Source organism: Heterocephalus glaber, unplaced genomic scaffold (assembly GCF_053883595.1).
Source record: "Heterocephalus glaber isolate CG9 unplaced genomic scaffold, H.glaber_assembly_v1.0 deba00001600, whole genome shotgun sequence".
NCBI classification, from domain to species: domain Eukaryota; kingdom Metazoa; phylum Chordata; class Mammalia; order Rodentia; family Bathyergidae; genus Heterocephalus; species Heterocephalus glaber.
In genome coordinates this window covers 19,588,167-19,611,472 of record NW_028258372.1, presented here as the reverse complement: position 1 = coordinate 19,611,472, position 23,306 = coordinate 19,588,167, and the positions used below count along the sequence as shown (strand labels likewise).

Below are 23,306 nucleotides of genomic sequence, written 5' to 3'. Positions count from 1 at the left end.
AGATGTTTTTTATGGATAGAATACAGGTTGGTGTTTTCAAAAAGGCCAACCAGATAGCCTCATTTGCCTCCTGCAGAGCACCAGTAACTGTGCTTTGAAAATGCAGATCTGTTTTAAAGTCCTGAGCAATTTCTTCCACCAGATGCTGGAAGAGGAATTTGTGAATCAAAAATTCAGGGACTTCTAATAACATCTAAATTCTTGGAGTGCTACAATACCAGGCTGGTAATGATGAAGTTCTGCACTCCTCAAGTAGAGGGCATACTCTTACAAGTGACTTTTGTAGCCAGTGGCTTCTTCTGTGTTTTACCACTATTTGATTAGCAAGTTGTCTGCATTATAGAAGTCATAGTATAGACATGGTCAAGTGACCTCTTTACTTACGAAGTGATAGCATTCCATCTCTGCCTGATGAGAAAGGTAACTTTCCTTATAATGTGTATTATCATTTTTATCAAAACTTACCCCTTTTCTCCTTTGGGTGGAGCTTAGTCAACTAGAGGTATGAGTGAGCCATTGAGAGCTGGCTGTAGCTATGAACATCCATCTCCTTGTTTTTAGGGCCTAGTCTACCTACCCCTGGGACTGAGAGTGTGGGGGCACTTGCTCCAGTGGGCCTAAAAGGCAAAGCTGCCAATCTGCTGGACCTAGAAGGTAAAGCTGCCATCATGATGGGTCCAAGGGGAAGAGCAATAAGCCAAAGAAGATCATTCTCTAGTCTTAAGGTCTAATGTAATTTTCCTTGCCAGGTTTTGGACCTGCTTAGAACCCAAACCTCTTCTTATCCATTTTCTCCCATTTGGATAGGAATTTTTATTCTCTGCCTGTCCCATAAGTATATTTGGGAAGCATATAATTTCTCTGGTTTTATAGGTTCATGGCTAGATAGAAATTTTTGCTTCAGGATGGAATCTTACCTTGAATTTCACCTATATCTAATTGTATTAGTTTTTCACTGCTGGGACAAAATATCGGACATGCACAACATAAAGGAGGAAAGGTTTATTTTGGCTGTTTCAGAAATTTCAGTCCCTAGTTGGCTAGCTCAAAAGCAGAAACATAACAGAAGTACATGGTAGAACTGCAGGTAGGAGGAAAGCTGCTCATATCATGAAGCCAGGACCAGAGAGTGAGTGAGAGAAAGGGCCAACCAGTAGATACAGTCCCCCAAGGTCATAGACCCATCCATACATACCCAAAAGTATGTTTTACTAATCTCTCAAGTGTATCTCAAGCCAGTCACTTAGTCACAATTAACCATCATACTAATTTGGATAGTATTCAGATGGGACTTTGGATTTGGAGTTGATCCTATGATAAAGACTTTTGGGACCATTAGAATGAGGTAAATATATTTTTCATATGAGAAGGACATGAATTTGAGGAGTGGCAGAGGATGAAATGTTATAGATTGATTTATCACTCTCTGTAATATTCTTATATTGACCTCTCACTTGTGTGACAATTTGGGGATAGAGTCTTTAAGGAGGTAATTAAGGTTAAATGAAGTCATTAGGATGAACCTCTAATTCAGTAGGACTGGTGTCTTTATGAGAAGAAGAGGCTCCAGGAGTACATTCACAAAGAAAAGGCCATGTGAAGGACACAGCCAAATGGCATCTGTCAGCCAGGAAAAGAGGTCTTTCCAGACCAGCCCTGCTGGCATCTTGAATATGGACTTCTGTCCTCCAGAACTGAGAGATAATCTGTTGATTTAGCTACCCATTCTGTGGTCTTCTTTTATGGCATCCCAAACAGACTAATACAGTAGTTTATAAATGTTGGGGGGGATGCTCAGAATTTTATAGATATACACAATCAAAACTACTTTTTGAGCCCAACATGGTGGAGCATGTCTGTAATCCCAGCTCCCTGGGAAGGTTGTAAATTTGAGCCTCATCTGGGCAATTTAGTGAGATCCAGTCTCAAAATAAAAAATTAAAAAGGGATTTGAGATGTACTTTGGTCCAAAAGTCCTAGGTTGAACTCTAGTACTGCCAAAAAATGTTCTGTGGACCACTAGGCTAAACATTTAGCTCAGATGTGATAATACCACTTCCATATCATAGGAGAAAAAAAGGGCATTGAAAATAATAGAGGAATTATTTGTTCAGTTTCTTCTGTAGTATAAATTTAACCTCCTAAATTTTATTTTATTTTATTTATTTATTTTTTGGTACTGGGGATCAAACTCGGGTCCTTGCGCTTTCGAGGCAGGCACTGGAACCACTGAGCTAAATCCCCGGCCCCCTAAATTTTATTAATAGGTGTTTGTAATTAAAAGTACTGATGACAGATTTAATTGTCAATAATATCTGTGAGTTGTAGATAATAACCAAGTGTGACTTTTTAAATGCTGGATCTTAAGTATTTACCATCATGCCAGGCTTCCAATAACAAATAAATAATTGTTAAGTGACAATTTTGAAATATCATGAACTGGAACCTTTGATGTAGTTAACTGATGCATGCAATATTAAATAAACTACTTGGGCTGCTATTTCTAGTCATGTTGGAGGAACAAGGACTAAATGTACTTTTCCTCGTAAAACAGCTAAAATACTAGGGAAAATATTTGAAATAATAGTTTTCAAGGCATTGTATATCAGGTAGTGAATGGTGCTGATTTATGAGAGACTGGAAGCAAATGAAATGAGTGCTTGTGATTATCTCAACTCAATGCCTAGAGCAGTGGTGATGAACCTATGGCACGCATGCTGCAGTGGATTGTTTGTATCACTGAAAGCTCTAAAAGTTCACCATCATTGGCCTACAGGGTTTCCAGGCCACAGAGCATGGGATCCACTGGTCTCCCTGATTTGATAAAATAGAGTTAGGAGTTCAGAGAGGCCAGAGCAGCTAGACTTCACAGGGCAAACATGAAACAGAAATCGAGCCATTAGAAATTCATATGTAGAGGAAAACAGGAGAAAATCTAGTTGATCTTCACTTTGGTAATGACCTTTTAGACATAATGTCTCAAGGTGTGATCTTTAAAGATTCTGGATTCAAGTCCTTAATCATATTTGTGACTTGCAGTTATCTTCTCCCAGTCTGAGGCTTGTCCATTTTTTTTTTTTTGGTACTGGGGATTGAACTCGGTTCCTTGCACTTGCGCAGCAGGCCATGAAACCACTAAGCTAAATCCCCTGCCCCATCCATGTTTTTAACACTGTTCTTCACAGAACAGAATAATCTATAAAGAACCCTTAAAATTTAACAAGAAAATCAACTGGTCAATTTTAAAGTGTATGAATGATCTGAACAGATACTTCATTGAAGAAAATATACAGATGCCAAATAGATACTAGACAGGGTCTTTTATGACATATCATCAAAGAAATGAAAGTAAAATCAATGAGAGAGCCAGGTGTGGTGGCACATACCTGTATTCCTGGCACACAGGAGGCTGAGGCCAGAGGATCGCTTAGGACCAACATAGCGGGACCCTGTCTCAAGGAAGGAAAAGAAAAAAATCACAATAAGATACCACAGTATGCCTATTAGATGGCTATAAAAAAGGACTGTAACAAATTGGCGGCACAATGTGGGGGTAATAGAAACTTTCATTCACCACTGGTAAGAACACAAAGTTGTATGGCTCCTGTGCAACAGTTTCATGGTGTCTTAAGATTTATAATATAACCCAGCTATCACTTGGCTAGTTATTTGCCAAGTGATTTGAAAACTTATGTCCTCAAAAAAGTCTATACCTTAGTGTTCATAGCAGTAGTATTCATAATTGCTAATAACCAAGATAAACAAATAGGTGCAATGAATACTACAATTTAACTATTAAAAGGAACAAATTATTGATTCATGCAACAATATGGATAAATTTTAAATGATGTACCAAGTGAGAAGAAGGAAGCTTCAAAAGGCAGTATGTTGTATGATTTCATTTATATCCTATTTTGGAAAAGACAGAATTAGAAGGGTCGAAAACAGATTAATGATATCCATATTCTGGGGAAAAAGTAGTAGTTGACTACAAAAGAAATACATAGGGGAACTTCTAGGGTAGAGGAACAGTTACGTATAGTATTTTCATGTTGTGTATGATGCTACATATGTGTTTCTAAAAATGCTGAAGCTGTGTATCACAGAATTTGGAGGGGTGCACTCCTGGAGATTGGACCCACAACCTTGCACATGGTAGGCAAACAGTCTACCCCAGAGCTAGCTATATCCTGAGATAGGGTCTCATTAAGTTGTCCAACCTGGTGGTCCTGCCTCAGCCTCCTGAGTAGCTGGGATTACAGGTGTGCACCACCACACCCAGCTACAAAGAAAATTTTAATGTATGTGAACTAAAGATACACACACATATACAACATTCAGGATGTTGGGAGTTCCCAGGATAGAATCCAGCCCGTGACCAGTGAATCTAATTGTATTACAAATGTATGGCATAACCACATGACGGGGAGCGGTGTTGTATCAGTCAAGGTTCTCTAGAGGAACAGAGAATACAATACAATGTATATATATAATTGTAAGAGGAGATTTATTAGACTAACTTACTTTGAAGCTGTATAGTCCCATAGTGCCTGGCTATTGGCTAGAGAGCTGATAGCTGCTCAGTCTAAGAAGCCAGAAGTCTCAGAACAAGAGGGACCAATGATACATCCCCAGTGTGAGGCTTGAAGGGCTAAAAGCTCCTTGAAGAGTAGCTTGTGTGACTCTGATTCTTAGGCTGAAGAGTCTGGAGTGTGATGTCCAAAAGCACTTATAAGCTTCCAATACTTTTTGCTACATTTGGACCCCCAGCCTTTTGGACAATGCTGCCCACATTTGAGTGAGATCTCCCCACCTCAATTTGCTGACTTTCTAACCCACTCTCAAAGTGCTGTCACAGTCACACTAAGAGATGTGCTTTTTTAAGAGATTTGTTTCAAGAGAAAATTCAAGTAAACCACCTAATGCAGAACCTCAAGATCCTAGAAAAAGAAGAGCATAACAAACCCAAAGCTTGTACAAGAGAGGGAATTATAAAGATCAGAGCAGAAATCAATGCAATGGAGACTAAGAGAATGATACAAAAAAATCAGTGAATCAAACCATTGGTTTTTCAAAAGAATAAATAAAATCTAGCCAACCTTACCAGAAAAAGGAAAGAAAAGGCTCAGATCAATGCAATTAAGAACGAAAAAGGTGAAGTCACAACAGATCCAGCAGAAATCCAGAGGATCATCAATACCTACTTTGAGAACCTGTACTCTAATAAAACACAGAAGAAATGGACAGATTCCCAGATACATACAAATTGCCAAAGTTAAAGGAAGAAGATATAGAAATTCTAAACACCCCAATAACAATGAGTGAAATTGAAAATGTAATAAAAAATTTACCAACAAAGAAAAGCCCAAGTCCCAATGGCTTCACTGCTGAATTCTACAAAACATTTAAAGAAGAAGTATTGCCATTACTCTTTAAACTCATCAAGGAAATCGAAAGGGAAGCAATTCTTCCAAATTCATTCATGGATGCAAGTATTACTTTGATTCCAAAACCAGGGAAAGACCCAACCCAAAAAGAAAACTACAGGCCAACCTCCCTAATGAACATAGATGCAAAAATCCTCAACAAGATACTTGCAAACAGAATACAGAGGGTCATCAAGGAGATCATACACCCTGATCAACTGGGATTCATCCCAGGAATGCAAGGATGGTTCAACATAAGTAAATGAATAAATGTAATACACTATATTAACAGAGCCAAGGACAAAAACCATATGACCATCTCAATAGATGCAGAAAAAGCATTTGACAAAATCCAACATCAATTCATGATAAAAACCCTACAGAAAATTGGAATAGAAGGTCTTTACCTCAATCTGATTAAGGCTATCTATGAAAAGCCAACAGGCAACATCATACTAAATGGTCAAAACCTGAAAACTTTCACTCTAAAATCAGGAACAAGACAAGGATGTCCACTGTCACCACTCTTGTTCAATATAGTTCTGGAACATTGGCCACAGCAATTAGAAAAGAGGAAGAAATGAAAGGAATAAAGATAGGGAAGGAAGAAGTTAAACTGTCATTATTTGCTGATGATATGATACTTTATATAGAAGACCCAAAAAACTCCACCAAAAGACTTCTACACTTAATTGACAGATTCAGTAGAGTAGCTAGATACAAGGTCAACACTCAAAAAACAATAGCCTTCTTATACACAACTAACAGACTCACTGAGACAGAAATTAGGGAAACAATCCCTTTTACGATAGCATCCAGAAAATGAAATATCTAAGAATCTAACAAAGCAAAAGACCTCTACACTGAAAACTACAGCACCCTGAAAAAAGAGATTGAAGAGGATATAAGAAAATGGAAAGACATCCCTTGCTCCTGGGTAGGAAGAACCAATATAGTGAAAATGGCCATACTTCCAAAACTGCTATATAGATTTAATGCAATGCCAATTGAAATTCCAACAATATATTTCACAGAACTAGAGAAAACAATCCAAAAATTCATTTGGAACCAGAAGAGACCTAGAATAGCAAAAGCAGTTCTAGGCAACAGAGACATGGCTGGGGGTATCATTATCCCCAACTGGAAACTATACTACAAAGCTACTGTGATAAAAACAGCATGGTACTGGCAAAGAAACAGACCCAAGGATCAGTGGATTAGATTAGAAGATGCAGAAACTGGGGCCGGGGATTTAGCTCAGTGGTTTCGCCGCCTGCTGCGCAAACGCAAGAACCCGAGTTCGATCCCAGGTACCAAAAAAAAAAAAAAGAAGAAGAAGATGCAGAAACAACTCCAGACACCTCATCTTTGACAAAGGAGCCAACTACCCTCACTGGAGGAAAGATAGCCTATTTAATAAATGGTGTTGGAAAAACTGGATTTCAACCTGCCAAAGATTAAAACTAGACCCATATCTATCACCATGCACTAAACTAAGATTGAAGTAGATTAAAGATCTAAATATTAAAATGGAAACACTAAACTTGCTTGAAGATAAGTTAGATGGAACTCTTGAAGACATTCGTGTAGGAAAAGACTTTATGAACAAAACCTCAGTAGCACGGGAACTAGTACAAAGAATCAACTGGGATCTCATCTTATTAAAAAACTTCCGCACTGCAAGAGAAACCACTAACAGAGCTACGAGACAACCTACAATGTGGGAAGAAATTTTTAGCAGCTGTACCTCAGACAAAGGACTGCTATTTAGAATATATAAAGAACTGAAAAAAAATCAGACCCCCCCAAATTCAAAGACCCAATTCAAAAATGGTCATCTGAAATGAACAGACATTTTTCAGACAAAGAAGTAAAAGCAGCAAATAAATATATGAAAAAATGGTCATTCGAGAGATGCAGATGAAAACAACACTTGAGATTCCACCTCACCCCGGAAAGAATGGCTGCTATCAAGAAATCAACCAATAACAAATGCTGTCGGGGGTATGGGGAGAAAGGAACCCTTCTCCATTGTTGGTGGGAGTGCAGACTGGTGCAACCACTGTGGAAATCAGTGTGGAGATACCTCAAAGAACTAGGACTAGAGGTCCCATTTGACCCAGCTAGTCCCCTGCTGGGGATCTTCCCAAAAGAATTAAAAGAATCATACCACAGTGATATATGTGCACCCATGTTTATAGCAGCACAGTTTGTAATAGCTAAAGTTTGGAAACAGCCCAAGTGCCCATCAACTGGAAACTGGATAAAGATGTGTTTTTTTAGTAAAATGGAGTACTACTCAGCCATAAAGAACAAGAAATTAGAGACATTTATAGCTAAATGGATGCATATTGAGGCCATACTCTTAAGTGAAATAAATAGGACACACGTGTAAATACCAAGTAGTTTCTCTAGTGTGAGAAACAAAGTGTAAATAAGGATTAAAATGATTAAAATGAATAATTGATAATTTGAATTAGGAAGAAAAGGTCCAAAGGGGTAGAGGAAGTGGGAGGAGAAGGGGAAAGGAAAAATTATGTGAAAAGGAAAAAATAGAAGCAAAGTCCGTGTAAATAGGGAAGGGTGGAGGGGGTGAAGGACGCACAGGTAATGGGGAAAAAAATAAGAACCAAGATACATCATTTACAGGTACAAGCACCCAATGATAAATGTAAATGTATCGTATACCTAAAATGTACCAATAAAAAAAGGGATTTGTTTTTCACAGGTATTCACGTTAATTTTCTTTACCTAAATATTGGTGTTGAACAAATAAGTAAATTGGTGTTGAAAAGTAGGATCCTGGTGATTCAGTGCTAGAGACGGAAATTATAGACATGAGAAAGGAAAACAAGAGTGAAGCCTGGTACTGAGTTTTAGTCAGACATTAGTAGGAATTCATGTTTAGCTTATTGGATGGATGAATACAAAAATAATTTTTTGTTTTTGGTATTGGGGATGGAACTCGGGTCCTTGCGCTTACACAGCAGGTGGCGAAACCACTGAGCTAAATCCCCGGCCCCACAAAACTAATTTTGTGTGTGTGCATGTTCATGCCTATATAGGTGAGTGAGTGTACATGTATATATTACTAAGCACTGTCCATTGAGCAAATTCAGAAGCAGTGATACCCCAATAGTAACAAAGACAATCAATTCCCAGATTATGGTTTCTCAGTATCATTCACAATAAAAGAAACCAGAGGTATTTGGTGAAATGGTGCATTCTAAGGCTGCAGGCAAAACACAAAATGAACCTGGAGCCTCTTGTGGTACCAGAAATTGAGGAAGTAGTAAACAAAAGGTTGGGGCCCACATGGTGTGTCAAGGGCACACATGCACCAACCTGAAAGAGCTGTCAGGTTTCTAATTAAGTATGGATTTAATGAGTTTTTAAAAAGATATTTCAATCATTTCTTTGTTGTCAGTGTTTAACTTTTATTCCCTTTATGTTGACTGGTTATATTTTCTTTGTGAAGAACTTGATCATTTTTCTATACCTGTATTAGTGGTTTTCTCATTGATATTTAAGACCTATTTAAATATGAAGTATATTAATCTTTTATCATATTTCTTATCCTAGTGTTTCTAGGTATTATAGAGATTTTTTTTTTGGTACTGGGGATCGAACTTGGGTCCTTGCGCTCACGAGGCTGGCGGTGGAACTACTGAGCTAAATCCTCAGCCCAGAGATTTTTTTCAATAAATGAACTTATTTAGTTCAATGAGTTTATTGTTCCATGCCTATTAATTGCTAGTGGTCAGTGCTATGAATTTATGTTTGATTGTCCAGAAAGAGGCAAAAGGGCTGCTAGTAGAATACCTACTGAGAACAATTATAATGATAAAATCTACTTTCTCCCTGTTTTCTTAGATTCAACTTCTGTTGCAACAGAATATTCCCTGAAATTTGATGAATCCATGACAGAAGATGAAATAGAAGAAAAATCATTTCGATCTTTACTACCTTCTGAGAGTCATCGTAGATTTAACATGGAAAAGAAAAGAGGCCATCATGATGACTCTGATGAAGAAGCTTCCCCAGACAAAACTACATTGTCATCTACCAAGGTGTGTTTCAGTTTGCCTCAAAGTGGATTTACTCTCAAAGATAAGAGGATACATTTTATGTTGAACTCAGTTGCCAACTATCAGAATTACTTTCCTAAGTTAGTTTTATGTTTTTCTCTATGAAATCTGGCCTCAATTTTCTTACAGAGTAGAACTAAATTATTTCTTGAAATGAAATAAGGCCTTTAAGTATCTGAGCCAATGTTATCTCTGTAGCTTTTAATTTGCTTCACTGTCTTAACACTTGATTCCATTTAGAAATTTACAATCACCCATCTTTCCAAAGTGTATGCTTTTTGGATAACAGGAACAAATTCTTACCCAGCTTTGTATCCCTGGGACAGTACATGGCTTGCAGTGATTGTTCATTAAGATTTTATTTGTTGAATAAATTAGCAGATCAGTGTTAATCCCTCTCAAATGCCCTGTGAGTGTTCTCTTACATCAATGGCAATCATATATATATATATATATATATATATATATTTGTTTGTTTGTTTGTTATTAATTTTTGAGATGGGATCTTACTATGTTGCTCAAGTTGGTCTCAAACTTGTGCTTTCTGGGCCGGGGATTTAGCTCAGTGGTTCTGGCGCCTGCCTTGCAAGTGCAAGGTCCCAAGTTCGATCCCCGGTACCAAAAAAAACCAACAACAACACAGAACTTGTGCTCTCAAATTATCCTCCTGCCTCAGCCTCCCAAGTAGCTGGGATTACAAAGCTTCTTGTAATAGTGTTGTTCCACACTTGGCTTCATAAATTTTTCTGTGGATGCACATGTCTTTTTAATGGTGTTAAGTACCAAAAGGTGACATACTTAAATAAACTTTAGGAACTGAGCATGCCGTTCTCTGGAGAACAAGACAGCTTTTCTAAATTTACTATGGAGATGGTTCGACAGTATATGAAAGAAGAGGAAATGAGAGCAGCTCACCAATCTTCACTTTTACGTCTCCGTGAAAAGGCCTTAAAGGAAAAAACTAAGGCTGAATTAGCCTGGCTAGAGCATCAAAAAAAGTAAGTTCTTTCAGTGAGCGTAGTTTTCACTGTTGTTTATTTCATAAAAAAGAAATGCTTTATGTTTTAAAATATTTTTGTTTCCTCTTTTTTTTGTCCTGATGGTACTGGGAATTGAACCCTGGGCCTTGTGTATGCTAACGAGCATACCCTTTACCACTCTGCTACATCCCCAGCCCCTCCTCATTAAATTTGATTTGATCATCCCAATTTCTCAAGCTAGGAATATGACAGTAATCTTTGATTTGTGTTACTTTCAAAATCTCCTTCCTACCCAGATAACATTCTTGTTTCATTTCTCTTTTATCACTCTGACTCTCATCTCCTGTTGGTGTTTTAAACTTAATTCTTTTTCATTGTTATCTCACTCAAGTCTTTCAATCTTTAAAGGATATAGGGCTTGCATATATTATATATACTCAGTAAAATACTTGCTTGGGAAATAAATTGCTGCATATAGCAACCATTTTTGACATGTGAAAATGATTATTTTATAGACTTTCAGTAGTTAAGAATTCTTGAAATTATAAATCTAATCATCTTTGTCTCAATGAAAAATATTATTTGCAGACATCTACGAGATAAAGGAGAGGATGATAAAATGCCCCCACTCCGGAAGAAACAGCGTGGTTTGCTTTTAAGATTGCAGCAAGAAAAGGTATGTTAGGAAAGACACCTTGATAAGACAGTTTATCTTAAGGCAGTTTAGTGTGTGGAAGCTATTAGTTTGCCTAATCTCTTTTTCTTATTACCTTAAATGAAATTTAGTTGATGCTCACACTGTGTATGCCTATAGGGGAATAATTATGGGGGTTACTTAATCTACCATATTTCTCTTATATTAAAATTGTGCAGGGCTGGGGATTTAGCTGAGTAGTTCCGCCACCTGCCTCACAAGCAGAAGGACCCGAGTTCAATCCCCAGTACCAAAAAAAACCCAAACAAAATTGTGTAGCCGAGGATTTAGCTCAGTGGTTCTGGCGCCTGCCTCACAAGCTCAAGGTCCCAAGGTCAATCCCCTCCCCCCCCCAAAAAAAGGATTGTGTCACTGTTAACTTAATATATAATCAAGTTTTCTGCCTTGGTGTAGCACATAGTTTTTTGAAATATATATTTTAAAAATTAAAGTACATGTAAAAGAATCTTTAGATTAACTTTTTAATCTTTGTTTCTCTAGATTTTCATGACATACTTATTACGTATTGACAAATGTTTTTGCTTAGTGGACTTAGACCTTGGTTTTGAATTCTGGAGAGGCAGTAGTATGTATTGTAATAGTAGTATGGTGGTTAAGAATTCAGACTGGAGTCATTGCCTATGCCAGGGGTTGTGAACCTATGGAGGTGTGTGCAGTAGGCAGTTTGTATCATTGAAAGCTTTAAAAGGTTCAGAATCACTGGCTTATGCTAACATTCCAATTCTAATTCTAAGTTTCATAACTTTGAACAAGATCCTTAATTTCTCTGTGTCTCATTTTCTCACCTGTAAACTGAGTAATAATAGTAACATACTTGGGTTGTTGGGAAGAATAAGTGAGTTAAAACATAAAATAAACTTACAGTAGAACTTGACATAATAGTAAATGCTCAGTGTTAGTTGATACTGTTTAAATTCCAGCTTTGTCGCTTGCAACTACGTAATCATGGTCAAGTTTAAGTAACTCTCTGAGTCTTCATTTCCTCATCTGTAGGAGTGGGATTATACTTCATATGGTGGTTGTGAGGATTAAATGAGTTAACATATATAAAGTGTGTTTCATATTACCTGGTGAGTATTCAATAGATTCTAGTTTTCTTTCTCCAATTGACCCATTGTCAGGGAATAGCTACTGTGTTAGTTGATTTTTGAAGTTATTTGAGTTATTGAGATTATCAGCGTTTTAAAATGAATTCACTGCAGCAAATATCACTGATTATATAAATTTGAAAATTTCTGAATTTTGTTTTTTAAAAAAGAAATTTTGTCTTTTTCATCTAAAACTTAAAAATAAATTTTTCTTAGTTAAAATTAGTAAGTAACTTTCTAGTGTTATAATAGCTTTCTGTTTGTAAAATAGAAAAACAAAATTTATAAATATTTTCTCCCATTCTGCAGTATTTTTCACTTTAATAGTATCTTTTAAAGTACAGAGTTTTAAATTTTGATATATGTAGTATTTCGTTGCCATCATAATACATTTTTTGTTAGTTTGAAAATATATGTTTCAGCATTTTTAAAGGATATTTTAATAGGTATAGAATTATTTTCTTTCAGCATTTTTAAAGTTATCAGTTGTTTGTTGCTTTGCATTGTTTTTGTGAACACAGTAGTCTTAATTTTTTTTTTTTTTTTGGCACCAGGGATCGAACTCGGGTCCTTGCCGCTTGCGCAGCAGGTGGCAAAACCATAGTCTTAATTTTTTTTTTGTAGGTTCCTTTTAAAATTAAAAAAAAAAAAGTTGTCTTTGGATTTATTTGGAGGTGCGAAAGGATGAGGATTGAATGCAGGGCCTTCACACTGCACTATATCCTGAGCCCTTTTTAAATTTTTTCTGTTTTGAGACAGGGTCTTGGTGTGTTGCTAAACTGCCCAGGCTGGACTCAAATTTTGTTCTTCCTTCCTCAGCTTCCCAGAGTGCTGGGATTATAGGTGTATGCCACCATGCCCAGCTGTCTTTGAATTTTTAAAAAAATAGTTTTAATGTGATGTATCTAGATACAGTTTCCTTGTATTACTCCTATTCAGGGTTTTGTGAGCTTCTTGAATCTGTTGTTATTTTCTTTCTTAGTTTTTCAAGAATTATTTCTTTGTGTTTCCTTCTGCCTCATTCTTTTTTTCCTTTCTTTCAAGGACTCTAACTAGGCTTAAATTAAGCTTGTGACCATTTACCTTATCTCTTTTTTGCTGTTTTGTTATTTCATTCTTGAGATAAATACATTGTGCTTCATTTTAGACAATTTGTATTGACCTGTTTAAATTCTTCAGTATGTCTTCTGCTTTGTCCTTTGTCGGGTGTATAGTTAAATCCATCCAGTGAGTTCTTAATTTGATCATTTTTAAATTCTATAATAACCATCTTGTTTTATATAGATTTCAGTTTTTGTTGAAATTCTTGACCTTTTCAGCGATTTTTCTATTTTTTTTCCTATACTTTTAGAACACATTATTCATGGTCACATTAGCTTCTTCGTCTGCTAACTCCAGTATTTTAAAAAATCATATCCTTTTTCTTTGCATGCCTAGTAGTTTTTTATTGAAAGCTGAACACTGTGTAGCTACTGAACACTGAGCTGAGTTGGGACTGGGTGAAAGAGATGCTAAGACTCAATCTACTTCTGCTTTGCCATGTTGTGTTGGATTGTGGCCCTCTAGGGATTTCACTTAAAACCCAAATAACCCTTTTTTAATCAGGACAAAGACTTGGGATTTCTGCTCAGCTTTTGAGAGATTCCTTAGCCTTCTGTCTTTGCTGCATCAGAACTTGACAGATGCTCAGAAGAATGTGAATGTGGGGCCTTCCTTAAGTCTCCATTGTTGTCATTCCAGCTCTGTGTAGCTGGTATAACCACTCTGAAAGCAGTTTACTATGCCTACTTGAAGACAGAATATATGACTCAGCAGTTCTGTCTTAGTGTTTATCCTAGAGGATCTTTCACACACATGTAGGAGAAAATGGAAATAATGTATTCAGTAAGAGAATAGATGGAACAAAGTTGTGTAATTCACTTTCCTGTCACTAGGACAAAATACCCAACACCCACAATTAAAGGAGTAGAGGTTTATCTTGGCTCACAACTTCAGTGGATTCAGCTGATGGTCATCAAACTCCAAAGCAGAAACAGTATGGTAAAAGGACATTGCAGAGGAAAGCTGCCCTCCCCATGGCAGCCAGGGATCAGAGAGAGAGAGAGAAGGGAGGGGCCAGGGACAAGAGTACACCCCAGTGACCCACCTCCAACCAGACTTCACCTCCTAACAGCACAGTTAGCCTTAAACTCAATAATGGATTAATCTACTGGTAGTATAGTGACCCGATGATCCAGTCACCTTCCAAAAGCTCTACTCTGAATACACAAGACTTTAGGGGAACATTTTCAATCTAAACCATAACAAAAGCACATTCCTGCAAAAAATTCAAATACCACAGAAAAATGAATACATTAGATATCAGCACTGTACAATAGAGATTTCAGAAATCATTGTCATGTACTGTATCTGTGTATCCAGTACCAGTAGCTACTACACACATGTAGCTAGTGGTTATCATATTGGACAGTGTAGCATTAAATCCAAGCAGAAAGTCAGTTTTTATAGAAAAGCAATATATAAAGAATATGTAAAACATTATACCATTAGTGTAAAGTTGTTAAAGAAACCAATTAGTATATGTTCTGTTGAAGTGCTCATGCATCAGAAATACAAAAGCTCATAATATACTTCTGGAGAAGAAATTAGAGATTGTGATGGAGTTTGGTTTCATCTGTAATGATTTTTGAAGCAGAGATTTGAAATAAATGGGGCAAACTGATTTACATGTTTAAATCCAATGGTGTTTGAGTGATTCATTTTCCTGTTTGTAATATTTCAGGCTTTTAAAAAGTAAACATGCAAAAATACTCTGATCCAAATGGCTTCCCTTGGAAAATTGCATTATAGAAATAAAGGTACCAGAGTATATGTAGTATGAGGTGACTATAAGTAATTTGGTACAGCTGTATCCAAAAAGGAGAAAACATATTTCTGTGTCTTACTCCTTTTTTTTCCCATTGCTGAGGTAACATTCACATAACACAGAATAACCATTTTAATAAAGTGAACAATTAGCTTGTACAATTCACTTATTCTAAGGAGATGTGTTAGCTGTCTGTTAATGTAACATTTACCACTCAACTTAATAAAATAAAAGCTTTATTTTGCCTCACAGATGCAGATACTTTGCCTCAGAGGATGCGGTCCATGTTGATTTTGATACTTAGTGAGACCAAATACATCTTGGCAGGATCACAAGGAGAGGAGAGCTGCCCACCTCAAGGCAGCTAGGAAGCAGCAGAGAGAAAAACATGAGGAACTGAGGTCCTGATATTCCTTTCAAGGACACACCTCCCAATGATCTAACTTCCCCACCCCTTAAAGTATCTACCATCACCCAGTAATACCACAGGCTAGTGACCTTTATCACGTGGGAGTCTGGGGGACAAACCATAGCAGGAGACAAACAAACCTTTTCCCCCTAGAATTCCTTAGAAAAGGCTCATCTTATAAGCTCAAATTGGATAAATTTATACATTGATTGCTTCACAGACTCAGGTACAAGCCAGTAGAAATTTCAAAATGTGCTCTGTGGAAATTTGGGTGTCCTTGAGACCCTTTCACAGGTATAAAAGATTGAAACTTTTTGTAATGATCTGGGCATGGCTGAAGGTTTAGCTCATTGAGCATTTGCCTAGTGTGCACAAGGCCCTTGGTTTGGCCTCTAGCACCAGAAAAAAAAAATACTAGAATATGAATTTTCCCTTTTCACTGTGTCAACATTTATATTAAATGACAGAAAAAAATGCTGAGTAAAGCTACTGGTGGCTTAGCATAAATTGGGAGTAGTAGATTGTATTATCATATTCTTTACTACCACTCAGTTACAGTTTTAAAAAGGAAGTTTTGCTTAATAATGTCCTGTTTAGGTAGTAAAAATTAAGTTTATTATTTGATCTTTGAGTACATGTCTTTTTCATATGTTCTGTGACAGCAATGGGAAGCCTAAAATTAAGCACATTTTCTGGACATCAGAGTACAGTAATTAACTGAAGGAAAAGTATTTGTGCAACTGTTTGAATTTCAGGCTGAACTGGCCACCTTTTTTCATGGAATATCATTTTTACTTGAAAGAATGATTCATAAGCAAGCTACACTTACTTAATTTTGGTTATTTGACAGATAGTTTCTCAGAAATGAACAGTGTGTGTGCCTGTTACTTGAAAGAAAACAACTGATGGTGTTTGTTGCCAGGGATAAAATTCAAGCTTTCAAGCAAAACTCAGAACTTTGAAAAGTTATATCTGCCGCCAATAATATATAATTTTTCTTTTGAAGTTAATGGTGGTATTAATTAGTGTGATTTAAAAATATTGTATAATGAAATGTGTTAACATTTGGAAAATCTGTATGACACAGTGAACCCATGTTTTGCAGTTGATTAATGCATGCTGTTAAGAAAAATCAAGTCAGACAATAAAGAAGTTTGCAAAAATCTAAAAACTGCTTTTTACAAGCTTCTTTTGTTTTAGAAAATAATTATTTTCTTAAAATTCATACCAAGCTGTTGTATACTTAATGAGAGAATGAGAATGGAAATGATCAAGTAATGTCTGAGTATGATAAAATGAGTTTGACCCTCTGAGTTCCCTGAAAGGGCACAGGGAACCCCAATAGCTCATAGACCACATTTTCAGATATCTGCTCTCAGTGAGAGAGAACTGTTTTCAAATGAACAAGATCCTCAGTTTGATCCCCAGCACCAAAAAAAGGCAATGTCTAGTATGTAAAGTCAGACTGAAAATATTTACATATATTGCTTACAAAGTGTTTTAAAACATACAAACCAAACAACACATGTTCCTTTGCAAGTAAATACAAATATTTGTGGAAGAATTTAAAAAGGAAATGTACAAATCCCATAATGGTTACCTCTGAGGAGTTAGAGCATAGTGTTGTAGACTAGTTTTCTCAGCTGTTTTATTTTATACATTACATTTGTAATGTATTTCTTTATTAAGAACTAGGAGAAAATATGACAGTATTAACAGTTGTTGATTTGGAGTTTTATAATGTGGATCTGTAATATGTACTTTGCCACATTTTCTGATAATTTCAAAAAATCAAAGCTAAGTAAATTTTAATGTTTTTATTATACTTCATCAATAAGAGATTCATGAGGTGTGATCAAACTATAAGGTAAATGTTTACATTTAAGATATTTATTACAGTAAAAGATACATTGCCATTAATCCCCCTAGCTCTGAATACTATCATGCTTGGTGCCTTCAGAAGCAGCTGTACAAGTCCTCTTTTATGAGTGTGTTTCCTAGATGTGATAAAAAAAAATGTGGTAAATGCTGCTGTCAGTTGTCATCCAATAGAAAGGCAGGTTCATAAAAAGGCAGGATGTGGCTTATCCTCATCCACTTTCTTCACCATATCTGGCATCATGCAACTTCTGGTTTTTCCCAATAGTTGAAATGACCATGAGAGATAAACATTTTGAATCAATTCAGGACATCAAGGCAGCCCACCACAACAGAGCAGCTAAAGACGGTCATGAAAGAACTTCTAAAATTGTTTCAAACAGTAGCAAGAACAATGGGTTAAGGGTGTTCTAGGTGTGGGAGTGGGGGTTGTATTTTGAAGAGGATTAATGGCAATGTGTCTTTTACTGCAGTAAATATTTGGGGGGGGGGGTTGAACTTGGGACCTTGCGCTTGGAAGGCAGGCCGCGGAACCACTGAGCTAAATCCCGGCCCTACTGCAGTAACTTTTAAATTTTTTTTATCATACCTCAAATCTATCATACTTCAAATTTATGGAAAAAGGATTGTCTTTGTTAAATTTTAACAATTATTGGCAGTGACATGTATCATCTTTTGCCTAATTACTTAGCTCCCAAAAATGTGTAGAAAGAGATTGGTACAATATAATCTTTCTTTTTGGTACTGGGGATCGAACTCATGTCCTTGTGCTTGCGCAGCAGGTGGCAAAACCACTGAGCTAAATCCCTGGCCCGGTACAATATAATCTTAAATGTGTCTGGTAACATTGTTAAGTGGGGGAAAATCCTTTTTTGAAAGCAATTTTTTGGGGGGGGATTGAATCCAGTTCCTCTCACATGCTAGGTGAGCCCTTTTTATTTTTTATTTTGTGACAGGGCCTCAGTAAGTTATCGAGGCTAGATTTGAACTTTGCAGTCCTTTTGCTTCTTCCTCTCTACTCTCTAAGATTATGGTGTGTGCCCCATGCTTGGCTTCACAGTCTTTAAAACTTTCAAGTCATAAAATAATTTATCTTTTACTTGTTCTACTTTTTTGGAATCTCTCCTACATACTGTTCAATAGTATGGAACAGTTATAGGTATTGAATTATTATTTCAAATAGTTAAAAATTGTAAGGGTCTAAGAATTTAGCATTACATTAATAAAGTTTACTTGATATGCAACTATTAAACAGGTAAATGTAAAGACCAAGTACCATTGTGGAAAAATGTGGATGATGTATGTTAAGTTTAAAAAGGACCACTAAATTATCAGTGTGTTTTAATTATTTTTTTTTTAAAATTAAGGGATCATCTTAAACAATTTAAGAGTGATATATGACTTTCTCTCCCTCACTAAATTGAAATTTTGCAGTGTTATTGTGTTTATCTTGGAATACTATATATATTTGTAATGTATGATTATTGGATTTTTCTTTTTAAAATATTACTTTGGACTTATCTGCTTCAAATCTCAATCCCTTTCTTAACTCCTCAAACCTAGGCAGAAATAAAACGTCTTCAAGAAGCCAATAAAGCAGCTCGGAAGGAAAGACAACTGATTCTTAAGCAGCAAGAGGAGATAGAAAGGATCCGGCAGACCACTATAAAATTGCAGGAGAAGTTGAAGTCTGCAGGGGAGAATAAATTGGTAAATTACATGGAGTTACTATTAGTTTATTTTTTGTCCCATGTAGCTTGCTAATACCCCACTTCATTTTCTAATATGATGATTATGTGTATTCAAACAGTGTGATATAACAATGAAGTTGGATAGGGGCCGGGGATTTAGCTCAGTGGTACTGTGCCTACCTCACAACCACAAGGTCCTGAGCTCGATCCCCAGTACCAAAAAAACAAAAACAAAAACAAAAAACAAAACAATAAAGTTGGATAAAGTTCTGTATATGTGTCTTTTTGTGTACTGTACTGGGAATTCCCCACCTCTCTCCACAAAATATTCCTGTTTTGAAAAGGGCACAAGATTGTTATATTAACTTAAAATGTTTTCCACTCATGAACTGAATTGGAGCAGAAAGCTTTGATCTTGCATAACAGTCCCAATGTATTCTTCAGAATTAATAGGAGTGACTTTTCCTGTTTATATGATGCATATTTCAGCTATCCAATTTTAGTATTACAATGAAACAAGACTCAAAGGAGATATTTAGATAAGAACAAAATTTAGGTCTATTCTAAGGTACTATGAAAGTGTCAGTAGAATATTGTAAAACCCAAAACTGTATAGTAGTTTTTAAGTCATTATTGTTCTCTACTTTGAAACAATCTCAAACTTACAGGGAAATTTCAAACACGGTACAAGTAATTCTGTTTTCCTGAGTCATACCACAGTAAGTTGCCAAACTAACATTGACACATTATTACCATATAGTCTATAGACTATAAATGTCTCCATTTGTAACTAAGTGTTCCTTATAGCAAAAGTAACTTGAAAATGACGTACTGCATTTAATTTTCCTATCTTTTTAGTCTTCTTCAATCTGGAAAAATTCTTTGGCTTTCATGACTTTGACATGTTAAAAGATCATATGACTTTTTTTTTTTTTTTTTTTGGCAAAACTGGGGATCAAACTCAGGACCTTGCGCTTGCCAGGCAGGCACGGTGCCACTGAGCTAAATCCCCAGCTGCTATATGACATTTATTTTATATAATGATTGTTCCTTAGTGAGTTTTGTTTGCTGTTTCTTCATGATCAGATTGAAGTTGTACATCTATGACAGGAATATAACAGAAGTGATGTTGTGTGTTCTTACACATATCTATCAGGTGGCACATGATGTTGATTGACCCCATTGATAATGTTACCTTGATCACTTGATTAAGGTAGTCTCCACCAGACTTCACTGTAAAGTTACTGTCTTTTCCTTTATAACTAATAATTATTTTGCATAGAGGTGTTTTGAGACTAGTGAATGTTCTATTGAATTTTAATGTATTCTTTTATCTACATCAGTATTAACTCATAAGTTCCTGTTGTACTCACATACAATCTGTTGCAATCATTATATGTTTGATGTTCAGTTTGTCTCAAATTGGACTATTAAGAGCTTCTTCATAGCTGGGTGTGGTGGCACACACCTATAATCCCCATACTTTGGGAGGCTGGGGCAGCAAGATCACAAGTTTGAGCCCAGACTAGACAATTTAGTAACTTAGCAAGGCCCTGACTCAAAAAAAGGGGAGGCAAGGGGGATGGGGATGTAGCTCAGGGCAAAATCCCTGAGTTCAATCTCAAGTACAGAAAACAAGACTAGTGCTCCTTCATACAGATTTCTATGTCTGTTTGGTATAGCCCATCAGTCTTGAGCACTTTCTTACTTTTTGGTATGAGATGTTCCAGGATCATTTTGAACTTCTCTTGGCTCAACCTTAAAAACCAACTGATACTTGGATGAAACTTATTTAAAAACTGAAATATGGCAGTAGGCATTTTGCTCCTTCTAATCTAGGGAGTATATTAGTATATGTAAGTTCAGATAACCACATATATTTTATGTCTTTATTTATGTATGTGTAAAATCAAGTTCATACTTCCAGTTCCAGTCCAGCGCCATAACGTTCACTCTAGTTTTCTCTATTTTGGAACTTCCTTGTCTGTCAGATAACTGGTTAACATTTTCCTTAGTATAGTTAATGGTTTTATCATTCCTCCTGTGTAACCCATCTTTTTTTTTTTTTTTTTATTAGACAGGGTCTCACAATGTAGTTCAGTCTGGTCTTGAATTCACTATGTAGCCTAGGTTGGCCTCGAACTCTTAATGATCCTCCTGTGTCAGCCTCTCAAGTTCTGGGATTACAGGCGTGTACCACCAATGCCAGGCCTATAACCTATCTTTCATAATCACTGACGTCCCTTCCCCATGTGTATGCCTTTCTTTGTGTTTGGGTTGTGACTCACCAAGTTGGGCTACTTTTCATCCCTTTCATCTTTCTCTGTAGGAAGGACATCCTCACTGTGTTTGTGCTCATGGGTTCATGTGCTGGCCTACTTTCATGTGAACTTTCTCATTGTTCTACTTGAGCTCACACAGCCACTCTCCTGCATTAGATGGTTCTTCATCCTACTCAGACTCTAACACCCACTCTTCTGTTTCTGCTCCATTAAATGATTTTAGAACTGAATTGTTCAAGAAAGAGAATGGGAAAAGGGCTCTGCTTTTATTTTTCACAAAGGAAAAACAGTCAAGATTATCCCTATTCACCTTCCTGAAAATATGAGTATACATTTTTTGTGAGAAAGATACCTGAAGCAATTCAATTTTTAGTTTTTGTTGTTAGAAGCAAGATTATTTAAACCAGTAATTTGTAAATGTTTTCAATGAGCTTTCTTTGTGAAAATATTGCTTTTTATAATGAATATTTAATGGAAAAATCTATCCCCCAATATTTTTAAAATGTTTTATGTCTTCTGTTCATTCTTTGTTCGATACTATATTTTTTATACTCAGAGTGGCTAATTTTATATTCCTTTTGAGTGGGTCAGTGTTAAAAAAATCAGAGAGAACATGTAGATATTAGACTACTACTGGTAGAAGGGTTTGGATTTCTTTCCTTTTTTCTCTTTTTGTTTTTTTGAGAACTGATCTCAATATGTAATTCAGGCTGACTTTAAACTCACTGTGTAGCCCAGCCTGGCCTCAGACTCATGGTTATCCTCCTCCTCTTTCAGCCTCCCAAGTGCTGGGATTATACAAGTGTATCACCACGCCTGGCTTATTTTTGTATATTTTCTAGAGTTCTTTGAATTTCTCTCCCTCCCTCCCTCCCTTCCTTTCTTTCTTTCTTTCTTTCCTTCTTTCCTTCCTTCCTTCCTTCCTTCCTTCCTTCCTTTCTTCCTTTCTTCCTTCCTTTTCATTACAGGTATTACAAAAAAGCCAATCAATCTTTAGTAAAAATGTACATAGCAGAATTATCTTTAGCCATTTTTAGGTGTGATGTTTTTGTCCTTTAACATCTGAATTTCAACTATTATTACATACATTGCTTTTGAGTTTAAACTTAATTTTGAATTGACAGTGTTTAAAATCTCTTCAAGATCCTTATAAAGTCCAATAAAATTTTGATTCCTTTTGTTTTCAGGAATCCCATAGTGATGATGATGATACAAAGAATAATAAAGCAACTAGTCCTGGTCCAACTGATTTGGAGACCCGCAGTCCTTCTCCCATTTCAATCTCCAGCAGTGAAACTAGTAGCATCATGCAGAAACTAAAGAAAATGAGAAGCCACATGGATGAAAAGTAATTCATTTTTATAAGTATCTTTTGTTTAGTTACATCAAAAGTAGAGGCAACATAATATTTTTAATATACTTCATTAAATTAGACTAAGACAAAAGTATCTTTTATAAATTTAGTAACATTTTAACAGAATTATTAGGCCAACCTAGAAGTCAATTAACTGCAGATCTTAGTTATAAAACAGTTTTTCTTATTTTAATACAGACATATTTTTTATTAAAAAACCAAAATAATATTTGCAAGTGTACCTATGGCAACATTTTTTCATTTCAAAAGAACATGTCTTTCAACTTCAGAAGGTATTGATGGTATATTTAGTTGGCATCTCATCTTTCCCCCCTTTTGCAGATCTCAGGCATTTACAAACGAGTAAAACTTCAATCTTGTGAGTAGGTGTGAGTTGCTTAGCTGACATGCGAAAGGCTAAGATCTTCCTGGGGTGTTAAATGATTTGACACTCTAATATTCTTCTAAAATATTTGTAAGAATTATTTTTTAAAGAAAGCTCGTACTTAGTTGTAGTTCAGTTGCACAT

At 36.1% G+C, this 23,306-nt stretch overlaps 2 protein-coding genes across 10 annotated transcripts in view; one reads left to right on the top strand and one right to left on the bottom strand.

Annotated features, from left to right (window-relative positions):
• Cep350 (centrosomal protein 350) overlaps positions 1–23,306 on the top strand; it is a 171,732-nt gene that overhangs the window by 88,352 nt on the left and 60,074 nt on the right. For 5 of the 8 annotated variants that reach the window (XM_087194408.1, XM_087194406.1, XM_087194407.1 and 2 more), the window contains 6 exons: positions 562–654; positions 9,300–9,496; positions 10,328–10,512; positions 11,083–11,170; positions 19,014–19,160; positions 22,611–22,771. In XM_087194408.1, coding sequence (XP_087050534.1) covers positions 562–654; positions 9,300–9,496; positions 10,328–10,512; positions 11,083–11,170; positions 19,014–19,160; positions 22,611–22,771 — 871 coding nt within the window. The remainder of the gene's footprint in view (positions 1–561; positions 655–9,299; positions 9,497–10,327; positions 10,513–11,082; positions 11,171–19,013; positions 19,161–22,610; positions 22,772–23,306) is intronic. The other 3 variants (XM_021265329.2, XM_013075361.3, XM_021265331.2) reach the window with 1 other exon arrangement.
• LOC147823126 (uncharacterized) overlaps positions 1–23,306 on the bottom strand; it is a 156,749-nt gene that overhangs the window by 84,240 nt on the left and 49,203 nt on the right. For both annotated transcript variants that reach the window (XR_015444568.1, XR_015444569.1), the window contains exon 2: positions 3,387–3,449. The gene's annotated coding sequence lies outside the window, so the exon portion shown is untranslated. The remainder of the gene's footprint in view (positions 1–3,386; positions 3,450–23,306) is intronic.